Below are 27,932 nucleotides of genomic sequence, written 5' to 3' on the forward strand. Positions count from 1 at the left end.
CCATGCACTCGTGTAATAATCCTCAGATAAACTGATCATGAGATTGTACTGCTTAAAGCCAGTGTTTATCTTTCTAAGCACTTAAGGCATTAAGTATCAGTATGAGAGGAAAATTAAATGTTGGCAGGGAGTTTTCAGAAACAAACATGAACTGGAATATTAAGAGGCTTGATGCAAGGAGGGCCATCTAGCAGATTTATGGTTTCATCTGACAGGTTCTAGCTTTTAAATAAGGAAGGTGAAGATAATAAATTTTGTAGTGTTTCTGATTTACAGCTCTGACGTAAGATATACTGCTCTGTACAGATCATGATTGAGATTCTCTATCAAATCACTCCATGATTGCATCTATATTAACCCAGTGGTAGTGCGATTCTGGAAGCTTAAGGATTCTCCAGAAAGTTTGCCTAAGTATGTGAGAAGGAAGATATAGCTAGATGCAAGATGCTTCCTGGAAAACAGCTTAAAAGAGGAAAGAAGTGCTTATTTCTGACTTCAAAAGTTTTTTGTGATTCTGTCTGAAATGTTTTTTGTTAACCCTGTAATTCCTCCTGAACTGAAGGTGTTTGGGGAAAAAAAAGTCAAAACATTTTCAAACAGAATCTGGTGTCTGATGACAGCCAACACAAGGATATTGAAAACAGCTGCTTGTCTATGTAGTACAGTGAATACTGATACATCGATACGGATACTGAAACCCTTCCATTGCACAATAGACAAGAGTCACTTTTCATCTAGAAAAAAGTATAGTGCGTCTCTCTATTCTTACTAGTTATTTTCAAATGCTTTTAATAGCCTATGGATAACAGAATAATTTGTCACTTTATAACATGAATATAATTTTACAATAAAGAGTTATGATTCTTTTTCTGAAAAAATGCTAGTAATTTTTGCATAAAACTTTAGGGGTTTTGCAGGATTTTTGCTCTCAAGAATTGTGACAGATTTTATTTTTATTTTGGTTTGGAACTCGGCAAAATTGAAACATTGAAATTTTAAGTTAAATACACTTTTCGTGCTCTTCGGTATGATAACGCACACTTTGTTGTTATATTCTAGATGGAAGAGAGCTGAAAATACAGTCTTTGTCACAGCACGCTTTACGTCTTTTCTGAGCCCTGTATTCTGTAGTCAGATTTCATATACGTTTCCCTACATGAAACTTTTCTCGGTGCGTAGTAACCTAGAAATCAATGTGAGAAGGCTGCATTCACACCTTTGCATAGGGGTGATCTCACCACAGCTCCTTTGCTCTCAGAGTCTCTGACTCTGCTGAGGACACCCCTGAGACCTGTTTGATTTCTGATTTTGGCAAAACACTTCCTCCCATGAAAATCAACATCAGAATTAACTTCAGTGGGACAAGATTCAACACTTATTATTTTTAAATCATGTCACTAATATACTTATTGGAGTCTTGCCCTGGGTGTAATAAAACCCAGTTTAAATTGCCGAAGGGTTCAGCTGCTGCCATGAACAGCTGCATTGCTGTAATTTGCCAATAGGATGTATTATATCCTGATTACAGTTTCTGTTGAGTGACAGGCCAAAATTACGAGGCAGAAATGTGGCTAATCATGATAAAGGAGGTAAGTCTATTCATCTACTGCCCACATTTAATATTTGTAGAACAGATGTTGTTTGTTCCCCTTCAGCTGCATTTACATGGAAATGTGCTTTCATTCTGAAGATGTCTTGAGGTTAATGAAAAACCTTACTGGACATTTTGATCGGGGAGGGAGGGAGAAAGGTGAAATATCTTGGAAGGTTTCTCTTTGTTTCCCAGCCCTGATAAACTTACACAAATCAATCAGTCGCTGTAAGGTGAGCAAAGTGAGCTACTCCAGGCCAGAAATAGATGCCTGTGAAAGCTGAAGAGACCATGTTTTTTGCAGATGGATTGCCAGCATAGGTGCAAATCACACTAGGAGAGACTGTACCACTCCAGGGACCAAGACCTGAGTGGGCTGTGAATGGTCGTTTATTGCACTCATTCCCACCAAGCAATACGCAGTTCATCATGCTGCAATTAAACCACCTCTTTCGGTGTTTTGCCTTATTGGGCCATAAAGCCAAGCCTTAGATGAGGACTGCATTAACACATTGCCCCCATTATACACCAGAGAGGTCCCAAAAGTGTGATATTTGGAGGCGGAGGAGGTCTCACTTCATAGCTCAGTAAGAGATGCATTCCATTCTACAAGCCCATGGTTCCAGTCTGGGGAGATCTGTGAGAGGTCCCCCAGTTCCCTGCTTTAGCCCCCACCCAAGCACCACCACGACTGTAAGAGATGCAGTGCCAGGAGTAAGCGGAAGCGCGCCCGCCGGGGACGAGGCAAAAAAATGAGCTGCTGTCGTCATGCCTGGAACAGAGCTTATAGCTCATTTATTGACGGCGATTAAACAATGTCCCTTTTTGTGCTGTGTCGTGGAGCACTGAACTGGGCTAGACACATACTGTAATGCACTAAATATCTTGCATCTCCCCTTCACCCCTCTCTGCAGCTCCTCCGTCGCCTTGTTGCTAAATAACTGCAACAATTCAAGCTGGAGAGATTAGATCACCCCGGGAGTATGTACAGCAGAGCCTACTTAACACCAGTCAGTAATCTGGCATTATGCATTCTTTGGGACAGCAGTCTATAAAAACACACGCAGAGCACGCTGGCGGTTTCCATGGGCTGGTCTGTGCGGCCAGGGTTGCCTGGTTCAGCTATTTTCTGTTCTGCAGAGGCCCACCTACTCCTCTGAGTGAGAATTTGCTGTTCCCGTGCTGCAGCCTGCTATGACTCAGAGCAGCCTTGCTGTCTCCCATGCTCAAACCACAACTTCGCCCCTGGGTACCGAGCCTTTTTCTCCCTGATGGCTACCGTGGCCTCCTAAACATCTCTTGAGGGTCACCCATTCACCCCATCTCTTACCACCATCTGACTGCACTGCATAAAACCCCCCCAATCTGGGCTTGCTAAAATGAAGTCATCTGCTGTGTCTGACTCTCTGTATTAATCAAGAAGATTTTGGAGGATATTTCGCTCAGCTCTGTTGCTCCCTTCCTGCTCAAAGTGGATGCTGCCTCGTATCTGCTGCACTCCTAATGTGGAGGAATAGAAAATCCTTTGGCAATGCCAAATATAAAGCAGCCGTTGAACCGTTTCAATCTGTGCGTTGCCAGACTCAGCCCCCAGCATGCCGTCGCTGCCGCTCACGCTCTCCCTCGCTTTGTCGGGGGCAGAACAGAGCCTCCCCGGCCCCGAGCCCCGACATATGGCAAAGCCCCCACTGAGCTGCAGCGTGAGGGACACCGTCCTGTAATGCAGCCCACAAGCCTTTGGGTAGCAGCAGGTCTTTAAAGCCTGCTGAAAAGGCTGATAAGGCGAAACCAGGCTTTGAATACTAGATGGACACAAAACAGAGCACCTGACTATATAGAAAATACATTAAAAATGAAAAAGAAAACTCATGTCTCATATGGTCATTAGCATAAATCCCAGGATGGAGCATTATAAGCATTGCTCTGATAAGGTGAGGAATGCATATATTAAGAGGCTGACTCCCCAGGCTGGGCTGTGGGGCCCTGTAACACATGGGCTGCTATTTCTGCTTCAATTCCATGGTAAAAGGCCCTTTCCTAAACAAGGGTATTGTGCTCCAGGAACAACAGTACGGTCTGGTTTATACTAATCTTTCTGAAACACTCTGAGACCTCCTGATGAGAAGTATTACAGAAAAAATAGGTATTCTTAATTCCTTCTTTGTCTCCACCACTCCGGGTGCAAAATACAGTGTATAATAGAGTCCCTAATGTATCTGATCAGAGCATCAGCCACTTGCAGACATTCAGCTACACTAATGTGCTGCAAAGGACGATACTGAGGAGGCCTGGAGTCTTAAAAGAGAGACAATTTCCAATTTATGTTGTGTTACTGTGATATGCCAAGCATGAGATCCCAAATGCACCACAAATAATTGGTCTTATGCTTTTACTCTTCATGACCCCGTCTTTCTTCTGCTCAATTTTTATCAATTTTTTCTTGCATTCTTAATTACTAGTAAGGAAGGATAATGCATGCAAACACTGTGGGGTAAATACTTTTCCAGCCAGGCAACAGCAGACCCCAGAGATAAGTTTTAGCCTGCAGAGCAGATTATGAGTTATACCAGGCGTGTATAGCCCCTGTGACTAGCTGAGCTGCTCCTATTACAAACATGAGAAGGGTTTGACTTAATACCAACAAAGTCACTCTCCTGAGGAAAACGAAGACCATTTGGTAATGCTGAAGTATAATCAACATTTTAAAAACAAAGCCATTTAATGTCTAATTCAGATTACTCTTAGAGGAGTGATGAGTAGAGAGGGAGGGAAGTATTGAATTCTTGAAACACATTTTGCCCCAAACACTCCTAGGCAGCCACCTGGGATGTACGTTCATCAGCTGGGGCTGGGGCTGGGGTCGGGGCTGGGTGTGTTTCCAAGACATTCTTTGTGACAAAGATAATCTGATATTTGACTGAGGGTTTGACAAGCACGGGCTTAATTAACTTGGCTGTTGCAGTGCTGTTAGAGGAACAGGACTGTACAAACAAGAAGTCCCCGGTGGGTTTTTCAGAACAGACCCAACTGTGCTCCGGTGAGGCTGGAGACAGACCAGCAGCAATGCTTTTGTACATCTCGTCCTGTTTTCTCCCCACAAAGTTCTTCAGAGCATTAGCGAGATGGTATCGCTAGGTAGCGGGCCCAAGAAGATTAAATTGAGGCTGGAAACAAAACAAAACTCCACTAATTATCTATTATTAGTATCGTTCATTAGGCTAGTTTTTTCCATAAGGATTTATCCTGATGTCTTATCACAAATGAGTAATTCCTTCTCTTCCTCATTTTTCTCGTGTGTATCTAATGTCGCTCACGCAATTGCTATACTAGTGACTGCAAGCTTGATACTCCTGTGGTCAAAATAGGACCACACGTGCCATAGACCACAGAGGCGATTCAAAGAGGGAATACGGGATCTTGTATGTTATGCGAAGAAATGGGGAAATGGGATGGTTGTCTTGTATGAGTACTTTGGAGTCCCACTTCAAACCGCTGCAGAAGTCAGGAGAAAATCCAAGGGAGGGACCAGCGCTGTCTCTCCCCTCCCAGCCCAGGCAGCTGCCGCTGGTGAGTCAGCCCCGGATGCAGGGCACTGGGCCCCAGCGGCAGCTGTCAAAGAGGGCATGGAACAGACACGCCTGGAAAAGTTACCTGGAGGAGACAAATATTTAGAAAGTCTAGAAAAATACTCTGTGGGAGGCATATGCTGACTGAGGATAGCAAAGCAACCAGGGTGATGGTAGCTGAATCTTGCTGAGATGCCTTTGAGCAGCTGAGCAAGCTGTTTTGCCTCTGTGCTGAGCTCTTTCTTGAGCAGTGCATCAAACCCCATACCACCGCTGGTGCTGATGAATTTATTGTGATACTGCTGCCAGGCTTCAATACCAGACTGAGACTGTTATCTCAGTACCCCACAAGCTGTCAAATAGAAGTTTGTCGTGGTCACTGAACTGGTAAGGCAAAGCCTCAGAGCATCGCAAGCTCTCCGCAAAGCTCTTTCCTGTTAGTTATGCCTGTCCCTACTGTCAGTCCCTACTGTAAAAAATAATCATTTTCCTTCTTTCAGGGCAAGTTTTAGTAAATTCACTCCAGAATTGTAACGCCCCATGTAACCCTGTGCAGGAAGCCGCAAAACTTCACTCTGAAAGTGTCGTTCTTGCTCCCAAATCTATTCCTGACCTCTCTACACTTATTTTACGTGGGTGTGAAATTCTCTTTGACCTAATTACAATTCCCACTTGGCATTTTGGCGCTGGAAATTTAGATGTAGAGCTGCTGAACAAAAAGTGTGTCAGATGCACTGTGGTCACCTCCGCCTTTCAGAGCGGAGACGAGCAGACAAAGGCTGCAGGCACTGAGATCATTTTACATTTAAGCAGGCGTTTAATTCTCCTCATAGCCCCAAGATTGCAAGAGCTCAAAGCCTTACACCCAGGATTAAGAGACCTCCTAAATATAGGCTTGTTGTTGCAGGGAAGGTAAAAGAACAACAGAGTCGCTGAGAACTGTTCTTGAAAAACATTTATTTCTGTAATGGGTTTATAGCGCTGACTCCCAAGCCCCAGTACAACACAGTTTCCCCCTACACATAATTCTGGGGACAATTACCTTTGATGGGAAAAAAAAGCCATACAAAGAAGCCCCCCAAACCAACAGTTTGGTACCAAACAAACTGTGCCCAGGTTATCTCTGAGCCTCTGCTGTTGAATGTTTCATCCCGACTGAGACAGAGCTGCCCTGCTCCATCCCTCGGTCACTGCTGCAGGATGGTTCACTGCCTGAAGGCCCCAAATAACTGAAGATGTTGTGTTTAACTGCAAAAAACGATGGGCAGAGAAGGCTGCTAGGATTCAGCGGCTGCTATTTTTGCAGACATCATTTAAAAAGAAAATCTATGCATTTCAGTTTCACTTCCTGAGCCCCAGCGTTAGGAAAGTCAAATACAAACCCAGAGACCAATGTACACAAAATAGTGAACAAGTGTCCAGACATTTCTAAGCCCCTCACTTTACTGTGTCATGATACCTCCAAAAAACAACAAAACCTCCACATTCGGATCATGCTGGATCTTATTTTTAAGAGGGAGGGGTAGAGATGCAGCACATAGCATAGCAACTGTCAAGCAATGTTTAAGGCAAATTTATTACCATTTATTAAGAGTTGAAGAATTTTTTTGTTTGTTTGTTTTTTAAGCTGTTAGATAACATCTCAGCTGGACATTTAAGCTTAGACAATTTAAAGTTTGAGTGAAGTCAACTCAAGTTGATCTGAGCCTAGAATAGCAAAAAATATTATTCCCAAGAATATCAGTGAGAACAAATTAAAAAAAAAATTAAAATAATCGATGTTCAGAACTCCCCCAAAACTTGCTCCCCTCAGAGACCAGGTTGAGCCCAACTAAAACACACAGACATGCATGCATACAAAGAAGGACACAATGGCAAGCCTCTACGAACACAGTGCTGAATAGGACCAAAGCAGAGCCAAACCTAAATTCCACAGATGCGAGAACATGGACAGAGTTATGAGTAAAAAAATGGGGGGGAAAAAAAAACCCAGAACCCCAGAGAGAGATGTTTCATGAGGTGGAATGGAAAATAAAAGTCCGCTGTATGCAAAGGAAGGGAGTTCTTAGGTGCACACACAGAAAGCTGGGGATTTCAGTTGCCTCATCTCTCAGTTGTGTTAGTTTGTTGTGCCTTTCCCCTCCCTTTGAGATCCAGGTGATGGTGCCAGGAGGTTCGTGCGTTTACTCAGTCTGTGCATCATAATTAGCCCCCCCTGCTTTCTTTAGCTCATTCTTGATATAATCCTCATCCAGCTCTTTGTGGTCACTGATCACAAATTCTTTGGCAAAGTTCTGCAAGAGACAAAGAAAAAGCCTGTTAAAAAAGGGGATACTTGTCCAAGTACCTGAATAAAGAAGTGTTACCCAGCTTCCATGGCTGTATCAGCCGTATACCCTTCTCTACTGTGGTAGGGATGATAAATAGAAAGCTGTGGATGAGAGAGAAGACTAGTGATAGCAAAACCCAAGACTTAACCTGGAGAAATTTTATGCTTCTACTTCTACAGTCACCGGATACAAGACCCAATCCTGCCCTATGCAACAAGTCTTCCTAGTGATAAATGCACAGGCTAGGTTAGGTCAAGTTTCCTAAGTAGTACGAAAACTAAAAAGCTCAAAATTGTTGACCTCCTAACTGCCACAGACCCTCAGCATAATCTTCGGCAAGTCACTAATCCTGTCTCTGCCCTGGTCCTTTTTAGGAGCCCTTCTCCCAAAACAAGGAGAACAGTGCTACACTACAGTACACTACAGTACCGCACCCCACCAGCTGACGGGAGGATGCTTCGGTTAAAGATTGAGCAACACGCAGATGGTACCAGGGGCAACTAAGTCTACTTCAGTAGATTTACTGACTCCTCCTCTCAACTATCTAATACACATCATGGCCAAAAGAGAGATACTGTACTAGACAGGCCGCTGGTGTTGTTAATAGGCTCCACTATGCTCTGTGGTCTAATGATCCAAAGTGACCTTTAAGGACAAGCTTTATTAATACACTTGTGTACTGCAGGCAGCTATCCAGCTGCTTGAATGCTCTTTGCAACTTATGGGAGCTGGGCAAGCCCCAGGCAGCATGCCGTGATGTGAGGTTGTGAACAGAGAAAACCTTTCTCAGAACAGATCGCTGTGAATGGATCCCACGGTGCCTTTAGGGCACTTGTCACGGCAGTGTCACTACAGTCAGGGATTTGTTCCTTTGTGGGGGCTGTCCCTCCTGCCTCGTATCAAGGGTGGCATGCCTGTGTGTGCACAGGTATTTCAGCAAACATGCACATTTGCTTCTTGCTTTAGGATTTTCCTTCTCTTCCTAACCACAACTGAAAACACTGCATGTGTCTTTCCCTTCCCCCCAACCCACAGAGGTTTTAGACAGCATGAAAAGCACAAGCATTCATTGCACTCTGCAGGACCAGAGACAAACTGACGACAAAAAAAAAGAATTAAAATCCCAACAGCCCTGCTGCAATGTCTCAGGAAAGCTGCAATGCCTGGCTCCCTGGGCAGCAAGCTTCCCAGAAGGTGATGGAGGCTGCCTGGGAAAATGAGGCGATGCTTTGAGAGAGAAGCAGTCATCTTGTCTGGGTCTCCCCGGCGCTGGAACAGCCCCGGCACAACCGTGGAGGGGGGGTTCCTAATTGGTTTCAGACTCTAAGCCATGGGAGAGCTCTTTATTTGGCAGCGTCTCAAGGGTCTCAGTTTGGGATCAGAGTCGGGTAAAGGAGGGGGTGGAGAAGGATTCAGCTTGAAAGAGCCTCAGCACCTCTTTCATGCGGCGGAAGAAATGGAAGGGAGAGCAAAACAGCTCCCTCCCCCATGCCAGTCTCCCAGGCTGCGGCTGATCCCATTTCACACTGTAGGAAATCCTCGCTACCTAAGAGTGCTTGGGGGCGGGGGGAAGCTTGTAGCAGCTACGAGAAGCCTTGTCTGTTCTGCTTTAGTTGATCAGCAGCTAGACAAAGTCCTAAGAAATAACAACTGCTTCACAGCACCATTTTGCTCCACGCTTCAATGGTCAGCTTTTCTGGTGTGAGGACAGACAGACATTACAGGCACTCATCCATGTCTTAGCAGAGTTCAGGGAAAATGGGAAAGAAATTGTTTATTTAGAGAAAAAAATCCTTTTTTTGAGATGGGAAATGAAGAGGCAAACTGCCCAAAACATCAGATTTGGTCATGCTCACAAGTGTCCTACTTCGAGATCTCCTGTGTGTGAGATCTCTGCAAAGCTCAGCTCTTGCTAAGACCAAACAAATGATTTTCAACTACGTGATGCTTACTGAGGTGTGCTACCTACATGATTTTTGAGCTGAGCCTTTTCAATTTCTTTTCTACGTGCTAACAGGTTTAACAAATTTTCCTCAACTCAGGCAGCAGATTATCCAGGACTACCCAACTTCAGTGCTAGTCTTTGCCCTGACTTCAGTGAGAACTGAGGCAGGCCCATAAAATCATTTCTGAGAGGTATTCCATGAAAAGTGTGTGTATTTTATAAATGCGGGGAAGGTTTCCTTCAATGCCCACTCTGCAGAATCCAGCTGATTCTGAAATTAGAACTGCAAGTGCACTCAGGCATGAACAGAGGGGAACTAAATTATATGTACCACAAAGTAATTATAATTACTCAAATGTCTTCTCAACTAGACAGTTATCCAGATGATTCCTGGGTGATGATCTGTGGGCACCAGCCACTATTTCATGCCAATGCCACCGAGACACCTTGCAAGCTTTGAACGCTCTCCCCCTGGCAGTGGCCAGATGGGTTATGTTCCCAGCCACTCTTAAATATCCTCTTAGCTGACTGGGCTACCTTGTGCCAGATTTGTGCCCTCGGAGTGCAATCTGGGTCACTGCTATTAATAACTCTTTGCTTTATTCCTTTCTGCTGGCAGGTGCTGTCAGGGACTTCTTCGGTTCTTCGCACCAGCTCTTACGCACCACGATGTCTCATCAAGCCTGGCCCCAAGGAGAGAAGATGCTTCCGGTGAGTTTGCTGTGTGGAACTCCTGATTTCAATATCCTTCTTGACCCTTGAGCCTCCCTCATCACTCTGAATTCACTGTTTCAGCTCTTTGGGGTTGAGCTTTTGTTCGTAGTGCAAATCATAAGGTGAAGGGAGGCATATAAGTATTTTAAAGACAGTTGAAACTGCCTCTTCTGTCATCAAGGCAGGAAGACAGGAGAGACTCTGGCTCTCAGATCAGGGGATTGGGCACCCAGGATCAACAGCAGCACTTTTCAGCCGAGGGCCATCTTATCCAGAGTTCACTCTTTTTTTGTCCCCACTGAAACTGCCAGAATGTAAAACTACTCCCAACCGATTTAATTGGATCTGATGTTAGCTAGACCAGGCAATGGTCCTTATTTAGCATGACTGTCATCTGCAATTATAAATAACTGGTCATAGCAAACGGGCTCCTGCAAAGCAGCAGGAAAAATCCTAGCTTCAAGAGGCTGACAGCAATGCCAACAGATTTCTGCTCTGCCACCAGATTTTCTTTCTGCCCTTAAGAGACTGGGGTGGGGGAAGTCCCTGCTTTCTCTTCTCTCACACATACCGATATCTAATGCCTTTCAAGAGAATTTGCAGAAGTTATAGCCGCCTAAGGCACAGTGCATAACTCTGATGCTTGAGCCCTCGCTTTGCTGACATGCATCTCCATCTTACATCCTCCACTTCCTTTTCTCTTCTCCTCCCCCTATCCCCAAGCTTTTTACAACCGCAGCAAGCCCTGCGAGTGAATTCTAGCCTTTGTATTCACCCGAGTCACCAGCAGCCTACAGATAACAAAGACAATGATGCCATTTATCTTTATCATTCTCACGACACACCAGTAACCAGTCTCTTTGCTTTGCCTCTCAAATCATTGAACACCACGTAAAAAGTAAGGTTTACTCATGGTTCTTCAATACACCTATCTAGCACGTGCTTCACATCGTGCCTGAGTAGCAGAGGTTCACAATTTTGCAGTCCAATCCCCTGTGTCAACCTCCATGAGACACTACAGAGAGAAAGGGTTCCAACCATGCAGGTCAGGTTGCAAAAAGTGAGCCTGCATCTCTCCCTGGGAAGCATGAAATTTGTACAGCATGTTCAGTCCAGCCTTTCTCTTCCAGACAACTTTATGGGGGGAAAAAAAGGGTGGAGTAGATTTTCTTCCTATTCCAGGCCCTGAATGTTTAGCATATGGGGCCATAAAATTTCCCTAAGCTGGCCAAGGGAAAATCTGTCTGGTGCAGATACTGTACCAAAAAGGTCTGCAGAGGCCCTTATAAATCCCAGCATGGGTAGGCCTGAAGCCAAAAGGAAAATCCTTCTATCGTCTACAGACACTTGGGTTCTTAGCAGCTAGGGACGGTGCCAGGTAGTTGAGCAGCTTCTTGCTTTTTTTATTACATTGGGGCTTGCAGCAGCCTCCACTGATGTTCAAAACCCTCAGTTCCACTGTGCTTAATGTCACCATTTCCATCCACCGGTCATCTTGTTGTCGGTGCAGATGCAGTACAGAGGAGGTGACATCTCCCATGTTTCTTTTCCTCCATGGTATGAGTCCTAGACCTGGGGTCATGGGGAAGAAAGGACAATGTCCTAAGTTTGCAGCAGAGGTATGTTCTAGCAGGGCTTCTCTGAGTACAATGAGAGCTATAAACTGACAAGCGCCCATAGCAATACAGTACCACTGCCCTCTACTCGACTCTGGCTACACCAATCCTGGTCCTGTGATCAGCTGTGGGAGTCCAAACTATCAGCAAAAACCCTCTCTTCAAATTTACTCTTTGCCAATTTTTACATGGACCAGTTCCAGCCACTGGGAGACGCCAGCCCAAACCTCTGGCAAACACATCTCTCAGCAATGGGAACTACATTTCAGCTGATCTGCAAATTCTTCCTATCTGTGCTGCATCCCACTGGAAAAGTCACAGGGCTGTGTGTCAGATGTGGGGTGATGAGAAGCTGCTTATTCTGGCCTGAAGAAGTTACTTATAAAGTTACCACTTTCTCTAGACTAGGACTAGGAGTTCTTGTAAATCCATATCCATCTGGTATGGTCATTACAGTAAATCAGAATAGGAAAAACAGTCAAAAAGAACAATTCTGTTTGCCTTCCCAGCAGGATCTTACTCACCCTCCTGAGAAAGACTGTCTCAAAGCCACCGTGACATAGCCGTTACCGTATGAGTTTGATTTTCTGACTGCCTCTAACAAAGCTATTAAACCATCTTCTGTTTAGGCCACTGTACTAAAATGAAAAACCTAATGTACATATATGGAGTTATATGTGTTGTATCTGTCCCAAGACCAGGGGCAGTAACCCCAGAAGTGGGTCCTCCCTCATGAGGTACCAGCATCAATGCAGTGAGGAATCCAGAGGAGAAGAGAAAGGTGAACAAAAAAAGATCTGGCCATGAGCTCCAAAGCAGGAACTCAGTAAACTTGTTGACATCACTAAAGCCAGGCAAATTCCTCACCAAAAATAATAATGAATAAAATGCCAGGAATATTTGCTCACAGAAAGAGAGCTGTTTCACCCTGAATATGATTTAGGCACATGACTTTGTGGGGGCAGGAGTGCTGAAGAAAACAGAGAAGAGTCAAAATTCATGGAAAATAAGACAAACCGGCAAAGGTTGAGCAGTCCCGTTGCCGAGACAGCCCTGCAGGGAAATTCAGTCCTGCCAGGAAAAAGACCTCCACGCTGCCTAATGAAGGGTTAAAATCTCCTGGCAGGAAATGCAGTCATGAAGGGCAAGAAGTTCACAGAGAGGAAGCAACACTCGGAGGGAAACCAAGTCCTGTTTTCAGTTCTTCAGCATTTACATTAAAACTGGACCACTTTAGCACTGGTTGCCACTCCTGTTGTGCCTGGGCTTGTCCTTACTCGAAGAAAAACACCGAAACATCATCTCTCTGCCTCTCCTCAAGGTGAACGGGACTATTTACTGGAAGGCCTGAAGCTCCTGTACTTAAAACCCAGAGCTGCCAGGTTTCACCTTGCAGGAATTTTTATGGCTGAACTGAACCTCATGCTGGCAGCTGTTCCTAGCCATGACAAGCAGCTTACAATAGCCTTGATTTCTGGGCTTAAGCTGACCGACCTGTTTGTCCTAGGCCTCTGGAATAAAAGAGGTCAAAACAACATCCCTCAGAGCAGAGAGTCTCCTGGATGGATTTGTACTAAGGCTGAATGAGCCACAGCTTGTGCATATAAAAGAGGTAAAAGGCAGAACCATCCTTACTGCCAGGGACATAAAACATGAGTTTAAGACCAGCTTTGGCTGATCTCCTTTTTATCCAAGTAGAAAATATGCCCAAAGCCTTTCCGTTCAGCTGGTATCTACTGGCAGCTGGGTACAACCTTGGCATGACAACTACTGGCGCACAGCGATCAAACTGCAGCTGTGCAGAGGACACAAGTGCTGGGGTCTGCTGCATGCGTGGCTCACTGTAAGCATCTGCCAGTTCACCCGTGTGCACAAGGTGAGGCACACTACTGCTGATGACAAAATAGATGCAGTCTTGTAGTTTAAGTCATCCTGGCTTACTGTTTCATGAAGTTCCTCAGCTGTTAAGTTTAGATCATTCTAGGTTTAGACTGTACACCAGAAATGAACTCCCAAACATCTTAAACAACAGCCTGCAAAGCATGGGGTGTTGTGTGCTACCCCTCACCCCTAGGTCTGTCCTTGGCCTAGACAGAAGCTCAGTGGAGAAAAGATGGGATACTGCATCATCTTACTCCATGTCTCCATTTACACAGGAAAGTCTCCGCACATTAGTACTTAGCTATACCCTTAAGAAGATATAGATAAATACTTGTTCCTTATCCTGGCCTTACTTCTAACCTGCTCTCAGCTGAACTACTTGGACCAGGTCACGGGCTTGATCCAAGATTTCCAGCTGAGGTAAAGAGGAAAGGATGGAAAATAAATGGCTGTGAAAAAAAGCTACTAAATGCAAAATGCATTTTCCTACAATGCAAAATAAATTTTCCAACAACATTAAAGAGGTAATATGGATAGTCCCAAATAAGCAAGAAGACCTGATTCTCAGCTAGTACAGACCAAGAGAACTACGGCTACTTGCGCCAGATGAGATCCATCCCTGTAATTTTACAGTTATTACAGCTAAAAATCAATTGTCCTTTCTTCCCGAGAGATTTTCTGGCAACCTCCTCCGCTGACTATCAGCATTGCTTCCCAAGCCACCTCCCTATAGACTTCACAGCACCTGCTCCCCCTTCCAAGGGAGGAATACAAAAGCGAGGGCAACCCAGTTCCTCTCCTCGCTTTATAATATTTCATCCTTTTGTTCACAAGCCCATAATCTACTCTTCAAGCACATTTTCCTTATGGCAGGTGCTTCTAGGAGACCGTTAATAATCAGCATGTGTGAACACTTTATTCTACAGATGCAACATGGTGGGTTTTGCTTGCTAGGCGGTATTCAAGCTGACTGTCTTTCACTTTGAGTGTCTCGGTGGAAGAACAACATTTACTGGCATTTGTTCAGCTTTGAGCAGAGCTCAACCATAGCTCATCAATGCATCTACAACGTAGCAGAGAATATAAAGCAGGCCTCCCATCACACCGGAGCTTTGGTCTTAAATAAAGAGCCACAGTTAGCTTTTGCAAATATTACAAGATAGTGAGAGCCCTTCAAGTTTTACCGAGAGCTTCTCAGACTGAAGAGCTGTTGTTCTGGAATCCCAACCAATCACTTCCATAGGCCACAAAATCAAAGCTGTTATCTGCTGTACAAAAAGCCTCCTTGTGCCACACTTCCTTGGAAGGAGAGCCATGTCGCATAGGATAAGTGCACCTATGGGCCATGCATGCAATTAAAACTACACAGAGCCAAACTGCATCAATAGCCTAGATTGTCTTCAGGGTTTGTAAAGAAAAAAAATCCTACTTTAGGGTACTAATTCCAAATGATGAACCAACACTGAGTCAGGTTTGTAGCTTAGCATTACAGCAAACAACCAGCTGTTCTTTTCTATGTATAACTTACATCTCAAATAATCTCTGTAAAAATCAGCAGCAGTGGGGTGACTCGGAATGTACTTGAAGGTCAAGAGAACTAGTAAGAGTGAAATAGTTCTGGGATAAATTCTCTCCACTAAATTTCAGTTGGACTTTCTTGTTCTCTTTTGTTTTGACAGATTATCTTCAAGGTTACATGCATAAAAAGAAGAAAATAGTTCTGCTTTTATCCCACTCCCCTCAGAGGGATTTGGTTGCACATGTAGAACTATTCAAAATAGTTGTCAAGGAGATCACCATTGACATTAGATTCAGAAATGCTTTGGAGTGGGTTATAGACATGGTTGCTCAATAAAAGTGTATCAAGCACGAGTTGTATTGTTTTCATATTTTAGTACAGATTAATTGGAATATGAAAGCTTTTAAGTAACAGCCAACAATGGTTAATGTTCCACCAGATTATTAACTCATACAGACGACTAATCAAAGATGAAACATGTGAAATTGCAAATTATATGTAACAGACCTGAGGGACAGATCTTAGAACAGCATTCAGGAATGCTATTCAACTCAACAGGAATAAATTGCCTAAACGTATTTTTAAAAAAATCTTGGGCTTCGTAACTCTTATATGAATCATTCATTAGTACTGTACAATTTCATCTTCAGCTACAATTACAGTTTCAGCTGCTTCACACGAACAGAGGTTTGCTTTCCTATCTCTCAGGTGTTATTACAGAAGTTTCTATTCAGAATGGACCCTCTGTGTAGTTGTCATTTTGAAAGATTTAACACCAGTGCTTATCTTCTGGAAGGATATGAATTTATTATATTCTTCATGCTTCTTACCTAACATAATCTTTTGTATCATACAAACTACCAATAAATTGAGAAGGACTTCATTCTCATCCTTCATACTGCCCTATTGGAAGATGTCTTTACATAGGCAAGAACACAATTATTGAGGGGCATTATTTCAATGGTCAGCCTGTTCTCCAAGCGCGTAAGAAAGACCACTTCTCAGGCATTGGAGAGCTGGCCCTAGGTTTAGTTGAAAGAGCTAATCTTGCTTTAAATAATTCTTTGGAGGAAACATGCTAAATGTTAGCATCTTCTCCATTTAAGTCAGCTTTTTGGCAGCCGTTCTTTGCAGCCTTCCACAATTCACTTCTCTCACAGCTGTTGCTTGTTTTCACTCGCTTGGACTGAGCTTGGAGCCCAACAGAGCGAGCCCGGCTTAGAGTGCCCTGGGAGGCCTTGACGGAGTTACATGATAAACACAGTTGGGGCAGGCAAATTCAGGTGAACCCCTTCCAAGGTGTGTACTAAGCACATTTCGCTTTTTCCCTGATACGCCCAAAGCCAAACAGAAGACTATTGAAATCTGGTTAGCTATTAAGAGCTGTTAGTTAATTTGTACTGATAGGGACTTCAGACTTTAGTTGATTAGGTCCACAAATTTATTGTGCTGAGACAAAAGGCCTCAAGAGAAAAGTTTAAACAAGGGTGTGGGTTTTTCTGTTTAATTTTACCTGCTTAACTTAATAATGCCTTGTTCTCTACCATTCAGTATTATGTTATTTCCATATCAAGGAAGGAAATGGGAAACATCTTAATGGTGACAAGGAGGGGAATGCATATATTCCCTCTTCATGAAATAGTTAAGACAGCCTTAAGCTCAAAGGTGCTTCTTTATGCCCGAGTGCTCAAAGGGCAGATGTTAAGTCTTCCTAGTAGGAAGATAGGCAATAGGAAACCGTCTTCTTTTTAAAGGATTAACTACTAAGTTGAAGGATGATCCAGCCCTTCCCCCTCTTTTACCTCCTGCTGGTGTTTGTAGAGCTAAAAGCAATAAGAACTGACGGTTACAAGCAGAAGGAAGAGGTTACCTGTACTACTTCTTTGACCAGAGTCTTGTCGGTCCCAGTTTTGGCTCTCTGCAGGCCACTGACATCCTCTCCAATCCAAGTGATGAGGGCAAACTTGACTCGCTTGCTCATGGCATCGCCAGTGGTGAATCGGACAAAGCCAAACAATCGAACATCATCTGGAGAGACAAAGCAACAAGGGTAAAGCGACTGAAATCAGAAACATCCCTGCCTTGCCATTTTCCAGGGTGAGACTATTGCTCTCAACTTAAAGACCAAGGCACTGATCCTGTGCTACAATAGCATCGTTCTGGATTAACAGGGCAATACAGGGGCTCTGCCCACATGCCCTTCGCTTGCAAGGTGCACTTCGCCAGTGGTAGGTCTGCCTCTTCCTGGGGTGCTCTGAGTTACTGGGAGGAATTTGGCTGTGCCAGCCACCCCACGCCACATTAGTGTGCTGCTAGTGAGTTTGGAAATGGCTAAAATACAGTCAACAGGCAGCTCAAGAGCAGAGAGCTAACCCCAGTTACATTCAGCCAGATCATTCATCTGCAGGTCACTGGTCACGAAGGGAAGAAAGTGATTTCCCAGCGTCTCTTTCTTACAGGATAGCAGGATTAGGGTCACATTTTATAACATATACCCAGAAACTGGCCATTGTGCTAATCTGATCCTTTCCTCTCCTTCCCTTCAGCAACATTTCTGGCTCACTTGTGGTATGAGTTTACAAGAAGGAAGGGAGAAGGAGGAGCAAAAGGAAAATCTTCCTTCCAGATTACTTCCCCAGATGTGCTTTTCTACTCCTTCCAAAGGCCTTGGATTTTAAAACTGTTCTGATCTTTGTTTCATAACTGGTTTCTGCTATATCACGCCAGACTAGAATTATTTAGTCTGGCCATATGTGTAAAAACCTTGTAAACTCCTTGTCTTGAAGAGTTCGTTCCTTCATTGCAGGGTGACTCATCAACAGAGGCAGTTGGACACCTTCATGATCACAGGCACTTAGAAAGCGTGTGATACGATCCACTCATATCCCCCGCCTTGGTGGCATGCACAATACTGGAGCCTTCAACCAGGATTGTGCAGAAAAGCAGAGCAGATGGACAGTTGTGCAACTGTGGAAAATACCTAATCATAGCTACTTCATCTGTTGTAGGTCACTCAAGACCTTTTAAATGAAATGAGATGACTCAAAATAGAAGAACAAACTTGCTCTTTGAAAAGAATCATGTTAATCCTGGTTACACTTGTTGTGACCAGTTCAACATGTTTTATAGTTATTTGCTGTCTTGACTACTGCCAGGTGACAATGCAGGCTCCAGGTGTAGTAATGTTTGCCAACATCCCCATCCTTGGATCCGTTACAGCATGCTCCATGAACAGTCAGACATGAACAGCCCCAGGAGCTCTGGGGATAGGGGAGAAGCAGCTCTAAATTGCTCATCCCCAGAAAATAAGCTGCTAGAAATCAATGCAAAAAAAGTGGGATGTTCTCTGAAAGCTGACAGATCTCAGAGCTTCTTTAACACTTTGTTTTGCCAAAGTGTGAGTAAAGACAACTTCCCCTTGTTATAAGATAAGATGTTTTTTAAGTCTGAAAAAACCCCACCTATGCTCTCCCTATTTTGTTCTCTATGTACTTTTTTGCCACTGACAGAGGACTACTGGGGAAAACTGGAAAATGTATGTAGGGGTGTGTGTGAGCCAGTACAGTGTTTAAAACAAACTCCTCTTAAGATTTCAAAATTTATTTTCAAAAAGAAAAATCCAGATGGATCTTTGGAAGGAGAGTAAGAGTTGTGTATTGACAGTGCAGGGAAACAAAACTTCTCTCTCAGATACCCTATTACTGGCAAGTACAAGAAACGCACGGAGAGACTCCTGTTTCTGACAGTAAATCCTCTTCCAAAGATTGATTAGAACCATAAATGAACCGACAGCCAGGAAATACCCAAGGTGAAGAGAGACAGTAAATCCCCTAACGTTACTATTAACAGTTCTATGAAAAAACCTTGCTTTCCCAGATCTGACAGTAAAGGAGGCCACGCTCTGCTAAGAATTGTACTGTGGTTCCTATGGGAACACAGTGCTGAAGGCACTTTAATGTCATCAAGTCCTGGCCCCTACTATACTGTAACCGTGTCACAGCCCTTCCCATGGACCCATCACTTTCCACCTTGAGTATGTAGGTTTTTCATCCCCTTCTACCAAAGGCTGTTACAGATCCTGAAGACTGCTTTGGAATATGCCCCTTTATAATAAAGATAATGCAAAAATATAATGAATGTGAAGAATTCCAAGTTTTTCCGCAGTGCTTTTTCATAGCAATGTAGAAAGGAGGTTGAAGGAATTTATCTGTCAGCATGAACTTTAATTTGACATGAACCCACAGATCACTGGCAGCAGCAGGACTTGCTTCTCAGCAGAAGAGTCTGTGCTTTCCCGTCCTGTCTGAAAGCAGCTTGATCAGTGGCACCGAAGAGAGCCAAACCCAGCAATTCCACGTGGGCTTTTATCTGTTAGATCACCTACTACTCAGCGACTATGAGCAACTCTTACTTCATCATTTTAAGTCCCAATAAGTTTAATGAGCAATTGAGGTTAGATGTGGGGCTCTGAGTCACTATCTTGGGCAGAATTTACCTGGGGCAGGTTTACCTGTGGGGGCTTGAAAAGGTTACACCCGAGCTGCGTGCTTTCTCCTCCTGCCTGCCCATGGAGGTTGTATCCCCACAGTAGGCAGAACAGGCTCTTCAGCTGCCAGTTTTCAGTCCAGTGAATTTAATATAAACTACCAATACGTGATGCTTTGACTTGATGTGCCAGTCTGTGAATTGCAGCAGCTGAGGAGCATTTCAGCAGCTGCAGATAAAGCCAAGAGGGCATGTGAATTGGAACCCTTAGCAATTAACATGTCTTCCCTAAAAGGGCAACAGGGACAGATGTGGAGATTTTTAGCACTAGTTCAGCTTGGGCATGTGCCCCTCCAACTGCAGGTCAAAATCCCTGAGCAGAAGTGGTTGAGTTTCACAATTAGTCTGAAGCATGTTCAGAGTGATAACGGGATCAAAACACAAGTTCTTTTATACTCCCAGATTTCCTCTTTCACAGTTAAGCGGTTCTACCCTACTAGATCACCTCAGCGCTGGAAGTCATCAATGCCATCAGTGCCAACTCCCTTAGAAATCTCAAGGCATTAATATCCACCACCCCACACCCCCCTTTTTCACACAAAACCACTTATAGTGGTTTCAGGAATTGGTGGGTCTGTAGGGGAGTATAACAAATCATAGAAAGACAGTGGATTTCCTCTTTCTGAGGAAATCCTGCCAAGCTCTATGCAACCACCTTCCTAGTCACTAAGCCAGGAATTTCAGGGCAGGGAGAAGCAAATAATAGATCTGGGTAGAATGGAAACAGCAGCTTTATTTGAGAAGATCTCAGAAGTTACAAACAGCAGAAATTAACAACGTTAATTCCTACTAATATCGCTACTCCTTTAACTACCATTGTACAGCAAGACAATAGGGCTATACAAACAATGAAAAGTACAATGAATGCCTTAATGAGCATCACTTAGTATTTTTCTCCAAACCCCTTACTTATCAGTAGTCAGGATTTTCCAAATATACTGATTAAGCTGCCCTTGGCTGTCAACAAAGCTCGATGCCAAGCTGCAGAGATTTCCTTGATTGTATTCTCCTCTTTTTCATCCACTCAAACCCTTTGGTTCAGCTGTATACTAAAAAATTCCCCATTAGATTAAAATGCACTGACTCATCAGTAAAAGATAATAGCTGCAGGAAAGAAATACACTGTCAAAAGCTTCACGGTTCTTAGTCTTACAGCTCTGAATGGCCAAGCCAGAGACATGCCAAGATAAGGCCACCGCTCCCAGCCTCACCTGCCTGCTAAATCAAGGTCACATACAGCAAGGCAGCTGATGGAATGATCTGCTTTTGTGTTCTGTCCCACAATGAATTACTGATGGCACGTGACAGGTTTCATGAAGGATTTATTTTGCTTGTTTCAGTTGGATTCATTTTAGATTAATTTGTCAATTTTCCACCTCTTCAGTCACCCCTGTAGTCACATGGCTAGAAGTGCAGACAGAAAATCCTCCCTACCTCTTACTGTACTATTTTTCCCTCTTTAACCCTCTGTTGAAGCCCGTGTATCTCTGATGCAATGCTGCCTTGCACCATGCAGACACGTTCATTAATTCATGTAAGACAAATACAAAACATTTGACCTCAGGACCATAACCACAGGGCATGCTGTAGCATGGCACCAACCCTACCCATGTAACCTGGGGTGGCTGACATGAGTACAGGGTGCTGGGGACACAAGTGCGTGGGGAGGATGACCCCACACTGACTTCTCCAGCTCTCTCTGGTCCAGTGAAACCACCAGCAGCGTTTCATCAGAATGAGTTGCAGCCACCCCAGTGACAGTGGTCCTGTATTGATCTCTCTCCTGACCTGGGTACTGGAGTGCAGAGTGGGAGGAAACAGGGGATCCAGCCAATCTTTGTTCCCCTTCCCTGAGGGAAGGAACGGTTGCGTTAGTCAACCAGAAGTAAGGACCAGGCAGGCCCCAAAACAAAGGGCATGCATAAAGATGCTCTTTACCTGCTCTTATGCCTAGCACAGGATGGTAAAATGCAGACCCACAGCCATGCTATTTTAATTAAGCATCACAAAACTAAACTGAATGCAAAGAGTTACTATTTCAGTGCAGAACTCGACCTGATGAGTTACTCCCACAAAAATTAATGAGAATATTCCCTAAAACAACCTCCTGCCCATTGCAAGGGACAGTCTAAGCCACAGCTCCAGCTGGCAGCCAGGAGATCGCTGTCGAACACATGCCGTTTCAGCTGACCCTCCCAAGAGCAGGACTTTCACGGCCAGCAGGGAGGGCACAGGGGCAGGGAAACGCTGCAAAGACAGTGTGAAATTCCCATAAGCCACCCATGGCCCCAGGTCTTCCTTTAAATAGATATCAAGGGAAAGCAGGCAAGACGACATTACAGAGGAGAAACAAAAGCAGTAGGAGACTGATTTACAAAGCCCATTTTAGCAACTTAAGATGGAGCCAAATACAGATAAGCACCTATCTCATTATATGTCCTCGTGCATTTTTACAAATCTTTCCTACAACCTAAGGTGCCAATATAATCTTGGTGATCTCTTAGCGCCTAAATTTTATATGCAGGCCAGGCTTTATAAGACAATTGTCATAAGCCCAAAAGAGCTTGCATTTGTCTTAGAAGCCAATTCTATTTATATTTTCTTCCTAATATTTTATGTCAACCAGCAATGATTTTATAGGGTATTTATTTCAGACCAAAGATTTTCAGATCTTCCTCATGCTGAATGCACAGTGTGGTTTTGGTTTGATCTTTTCAGACACATGAATAACTATCCCATTTCATGCTGTCATTGCAATTATTTATCTGGACTGGGGCTTTCCAAATAAAAGGCTCATTATTTCTTTTGTCAGAGATGCATTGAAAACTGTTCACATGTGGCATGGGGGGAAACACAGTCTTCCGACCTCTCCGTTACTGAATGGCAGAATACACACTTTAAAAAAATTAAAGTAAACCACAGACAGAGACAATGCAATGCTCTGCTGCTTCGTAATACAGAAACTGAGGCAAGCTGTCTGGTGCAGTCAGGTATTACTGACACACAAAAGTTTAAGCAGATGTTTTTAACTTTTAGTTCAGTATCTCAGTTGTATGTCATTCTACTCTTCTCAGCAACAGTATCACCAGCCTAGTTATGAGACTTTGAAATTAAAAACAACAACAAAAAAACCCAAGAGCCTTCACATCCTTCCGTACAATAACCTCCAACTCTCATCTGTTTCTGGCTTCAAATCCACCAGCTCAGCTGTATTTTTAAAAGCGTACTGATGGCACGTACTACTAAACACCAAATTAATGCTACGCCTGGATCCATGCCATCTGCAGAGGCAGGAGCTGTAACTGTGAAGTAAAATGGATCAAAAGCCTTGAATTAAGTCCTTGTTTAATGCAGAGGTAATCTGTGCTGTTAAGCCCAACCAAAACAGTCCTTAGCCAGAAGACACAGGGGGTGTCTACACTGTGTGTTTAATGACGCTGACACAATTAATGTCCTCAACGTTGGTCTCCAGACTCTTTGGGTCAGACAAAGGCCAATACAGTCACGTATGTTGGTCATTACGCAGGACTGCAAGAGGAAGTGCCACCAGTGGCCACCTCCTAATCATGTAAGGACTTTACTGTGCCAGTAGTTTAAACCAACCTCCTTGACTTTACTTTAGGATAGGCTGGAGGAGAGGTGTTCACACACCTGGTGCTGGTCTTTGGAGGACAGAGAAGGCTACTGCTTGAGATTAAAGCAGAGTCTGCTACCTCCCAGCCAAAGTGTTTGAGTCGTCTTGTGGCCTGACACAGACCTTGACAGCAACAGCATGACACCGACTTACAATGCAAAAATCCAGGGTTCAGGCTATGTTTGCTGCATAATCCTGGGACCCTGAACAAAAGGGCACTGAAGAAGCTTTTCTTACCATGTTTTCTTCCTTTAAGAGTGGCAATTGCTGTCCCCGAAGAGTGGGATGGGAAAAGGATGACCGTTTGATTACGGAGTTCCTTAAACTTTTCTGCTAGTACACAAAGCTTAGTAAAGTGTTTAGGAAGAAAAAGCCTCCACCCCACAATACGTAACATGTAGGTCTGATGTGCAATGCACATCCAAGAGTAGAGCAGTGAGAGTAATGAAACCCACGCAAGGTAGACCGGGTGCAGCAGCAGTCCCTGGCTCAGGGCACGGGCTCACTGCCCCAGGAGCTCAGCATCTTGGTCTGTTGCGTGTTCCTTCAACGGCAGCCCACACAGAGCGTTGCTGGAGGTTTGCAGAGGGCTGATTTCTAACACGGTCTTTTTGAACTGCTACTTCCGTTAGAACAAGCAATTTCGGTTTCTTGCTTTTCCCTTTGTCCTCAACCACTCTCATTCCCCAAGGACGTTTGCAGGATCAGTAATGGGTTGGGCCATGGTGTGCATGAAAAGGGTTATGTATGGGGGGAAGAAAAAGCAAAAATACAACCCTGCTACCAACAACCCCCTCCTAACCTCTGTTGTTGCACGAGGCAGGATATCCACCACAGGCAAATGTCTTCCAAACTGGTACAAAAGACCTTCTTGGTCTGAGGGCCACGTGAATTAGCACACACTGACACCGCCTGCTCTGTAATTTAATGCCCTGGAGGGAAGCAATATGGTACCACATGCCGAAGGTTCTTTTAATAAGAATGGTTATTAAAGAAAGCGAGGGACACAGATGTTTGCCATTCAGAACGGCACTGAAATAGACGGTGCAGAAAGTAGAACAGAGCAAGCTCTGACAGAGGGGCTTGGTGACACTTTGGATGCTGAGGTTTTCAATTCCAGTTCCCGCTCTCACCTTCAACCACCAAATCATGCTCAGCTTCTACCAGAGGCAGCTGCAGCACTTTGTGGCTTTCAGGGCAGTGTTTTTCACAAAACAGGAATTCAAAACAAGGAAGGAAGTTTATTCTGATGCCAGTTTTTTTAATCTTTTAATCACGTTTTCCAAAGCTGTTCTCATTGATAGTAGCTCTTCTCCCTTCCAGCAAAATGTAGAAGGAGATGGGGTGTGGACCAGGAGGGAAGAGACGTAGCAATAGGAAGGAATAATATTCAGCAGCTCTTCCCATCCCTTCCTACTCTTTTTACTGACTTTGTTTCAGCCGAAATATTCCAGCCAGCTCTACTTCATAGTAACATTTGGCACCTTTCTTCCAGATGGGAAGGAAAGCTCTAACTTCACTGCTGGCACGAGCCTTGTTTTCTGACTACGTCTAGTGGTCCAGGCGAAGGGTTGCTGCACAGATGGAGGCACCGAAACTTGCATCTCTTGCTTCCCCAACTGCTGCACCGTAATTCATGGGTGGAGGAAGATCCTTTCTAGCACTTAGCCAAGAACCTGGTACTTGAATTTGCCTAGTTCTTTAAGCCTCCAACAACTGTCCTCCAGAGGTAGGTTTAAGGACAACCTCTTGCCCCTGGTCTGCCAAGGAGCAGCCCATACCAGGTGCATGCAAAGGAAGAAGGAAAGAAGGAAGAGGGAAAGGGAGCAATGGAGCAGCTATAAGGGATTTAGCTCCACATTAAAGGCTAGCAGTCTACCCCACAGATGCCCTTTATTTAACTCTTCCCTTACCGTGCTTATGCCTAAAATATGCAAAATTTCCTTTTTGCTGTAAAAATGCTTCAGTATTGGGGCCAGCTTGGCACTTTGCTGGTATAAAACAAGGTTTCCTTAAACTCTGTCTGTTTTAATACCCCGTTTATAAATAAGGGTTTGGCACATGCAAATGATGGCAAGAAAACAAAACTGGCCATATTCCAAAGTGCAATATGTGCCTCCATTAGTTGTTATACGCATCCTACCCAGCCCAACCGGTGCCTGCTCTCTGCCAAAGCCCCTCTGCCTGCTTAGCCACTGGATAAAAGTATTCCCTTTGCTACAGAGGGAAGATAGGAACTGTTTTGAGAGTTCCACTCCGGACAAAACACTAAAAATCAGTTCAGACAAAATAAGGCATGGACTCCTTAAAAACAAGGAGATAAAATAAATGGGGAAGGTTCCTCTGCAAGCCTCAGATGTCTGGAGACGCTGGAGACGCTCAGTTGTCTTGGCCACAAGAGGAGACAGAGAACATGGCACTCATACAGAAGCTGTTGATCTCCCAATAAAACTGCTAACCCTTTAGATAACATTGGCATGAACTTCAGAAGTGCTGAGCCCTGGGTTTCCCCGTATGCTGGGTAATCGATTTTTTCCTTATATCGCCCATTAAGAAGAGTTGACTGGGAAGGAGTTCTTGTAGTACAGGGTTATCAGCTCTTCTGACATCAACTACAAGAGGATCCTTTTTGGTTTTGAGAATTTTCCCTGCAAAGGTCTCAGAAACAGTTGGAAAGAGTAGCTGTGTTAATCCTAGTAAAACCCCACTGCAAATGTCGTAGCAGAGCAGTCTAAACCGTCTTCATTTAGTGGCTGCTTTCCAAGGACTAAAACGTATTTTTCTCCTATGATATTTATTGACTGATCAGACCAGTCCTGCCCTCATTTAAGTTACTGGAAGTTCTCCCCTCCACCTCAGTAAAATACAGCCAAGCCCTAGGACTTGACAGACCAACTTGTACAGGCACTGGTGTTTCAATAGCTGTGAGACTCTGACTACAATGCCTCTGGGACTCGCCCCACCTTGAGAAAGGAGAAACTGCTCAATATGCAATTCCTTCGCTGTACAGATAGATAATTCTAAAAATACAGGTTAACCATAGTACCTGACTGTAGAGTAACTAGATGAGTGAGGAATGCTTTGTCTGTAATAGACCAGTATTAGTTACAAATGCTTCATATCTCATGTCACTTGGTGGCATTGTTAAATAGCAACCAAGATAGGGGGAAAAGCTATACAACTGCCCCCTTGAAGTTATTTTGAGAAAAATCAAAGCCCACTTTTGTAAAACACGTCAAAAGTTAAGATCAGATGAAGTTAAATATTCCTCAATTTATTTTCATTTTCCCCAGGCTTTGTTTCTCCTGTTAATATTCTACAACCGACAGTCAAACAATCAACTGCCACGTTTAAAGCTAGAGCCGCAACTGTTGCGGTTGTGCAACGCCACATATACGATTGTTTTCAGCGCTGTATTGTTCGAGCCAATCTTCCGCGTAACCACTCTCTTCTCGGATTTCATGTTCTTAAAAAATCCGAGCAAGCCTTCTAACTGCAGTTACTTTAGTGCTATGAATACAATTTACAGAAGAATTTTATTGCAAAATGATCTGTATGACTGCATCTTTTTAGCCACAAAAATTGAGTCTTTTTTGCTCTTCAGCAATGCTTTGAAACTGCAGTGCTAAACAAGGAGACCGTTGCTAATCAAACGTTTTATCTTGTTTATGACCAAGAAGCAATGAAAAATTGTGCAAAGGGGGAAAAAAAGCCCAAAGCACCTTAAGTCTAAGGGTGAGACAAAGGACTGGCTGAACTATGGACTTCAGCAAGTTGCACTCTGTGGCGGCTGGAATCCCGATCATGCAGGACAGGGCAGACACGGGGAAGCAGCACCACTAATTCCAGTTGACCCAAGTTTTCTCCCGTCCTTTCCCCCCTTGTACCGGGCAGCAAGAAACACCGTAAGGTGTCAAAGCAATCGAGACGGAGCTTACCTGTGCACTTCCTTTTAAAGGTTTCATAGTCTACCCCTTGGTCTCCAGGGACGATTGTAGAGCCATTGTATTTAAAAGTCACCCTTTGGGAAGGGGAAAAGAGAAGGGGAATAATACATTTAAAAGTCAGCCTTTGGGAAGGGGAAAAGAGAAGGGGAATAATACATTCAGCAGTCAGCCTTTGGGATGGGGGAAAGGGAAGGCGAATAATGTATTTAACAGTCAGCCTTTGGGAAAGGAAAAGAGATGGGGAAGACTATATTGTAAAAAAACACCCTTTCGGAAGGGGGGCAGAGGAGAGGGGGAGTAAGGTCTGTAAAAGTCACCCTTTCGGGAGCGGGGAGAGAAAGGGCATCACAGAGCACCGGTGCCTGTCCGGGAGATGCCGGGGGCCACCTACCAGTTCACCTCGGTGGCATCGTCCCTGACGAGGTTGTACGCCTCCCTGCACGCCTCCTTGTCGATTTTGGTGGCCATGGGGGCGGTCGGGCGGGCGGCCGCGCCGGGGGGGGGGAGCTGGGGGGGGGCCGCCGCCGCCGCCGCTGCTGCTGCTGCCGCACCGCACCGCGCAGCGCCGCGCAGTGCCGACCCGCTGCCGCCCGCGGCCCGCGGCCCGCCTCCGCCCCGCCGCCGGCTGCCAATGGCTCCGCGGC

The 27,932-nt window shown here is 44.5% G+C and overlaps 1 protein-coding gene across 1 annotated transcript; it reads right to left on the reverse strand.

Annotated features, from left to right (window-relative positions):
* Nucleotides 1–6,097: 6,097 nt before the first annotated feature.
* COTL1 (coactosin like F-actin binding protein 1) lies at nt 6,098–27,859 on the reverse strand. Its single transcript, XM_075161511.1, has 4 exons — nt 27,680–27,859; nt 27,280–27,362; nt 17,033–17,190; nt 6,098–7,451 (listed from the first exon to the last, which is right to left on the reverse strand). The coding sequence occupies exons 1-4, from the start codon at nt 27,754–27,756 to the stop codon at nt 7,341–7,343; spliced, it is 429 nt and encodes a 142-aa protein (XP_075017612.1). The 5' UTR covers nt 27,757–27,859; the 3' UTR covers nt 6,098–7,340.
* Between the last annotated feature and the right edge of the window lie 73 nt (nt 27,860–27,932).

The sequence above is a fragment of the Calonectris borealis genome, chromosome 12 (assembly GCF_964195595.1).
Source record: "Calonectris borealis chromosome 12, bCalBor7.hap1.2, whole genome shotgun sequence".
Classification (NCBI taxonomy): domain Eukaryota; kingdom Metazoa; phylum Chordata; class Aves; order Procellariiformes; family Procellariidae; genus Calonectris; species Calonectris borealis.

Bases quoted from the DNA above. Each gene is read 5' to 3' on its own strand.
- COTL1 (XM_075161511.1), bottom strand. From the start codon at position 27,756: ATGGCCACCAAAATCGACAAGGAGGCGTGCAGGGAGGCGTACAACCTC. The intron at 27,363-27,679 runs GTAGGTGGCCCC...CCCTTCCCAAAG, and splicing joins GATGCCACCGAGGTGAACTG to GGTGACTTTTAAATACAATG. The intron at 7,452-17,032 runs GTAACCTCTTCC...TGTCTCTTGCAG, and splicing joins TGGTCAAAGAAGTAGTACAG to AACTTTGCCAAAGAATTTGT.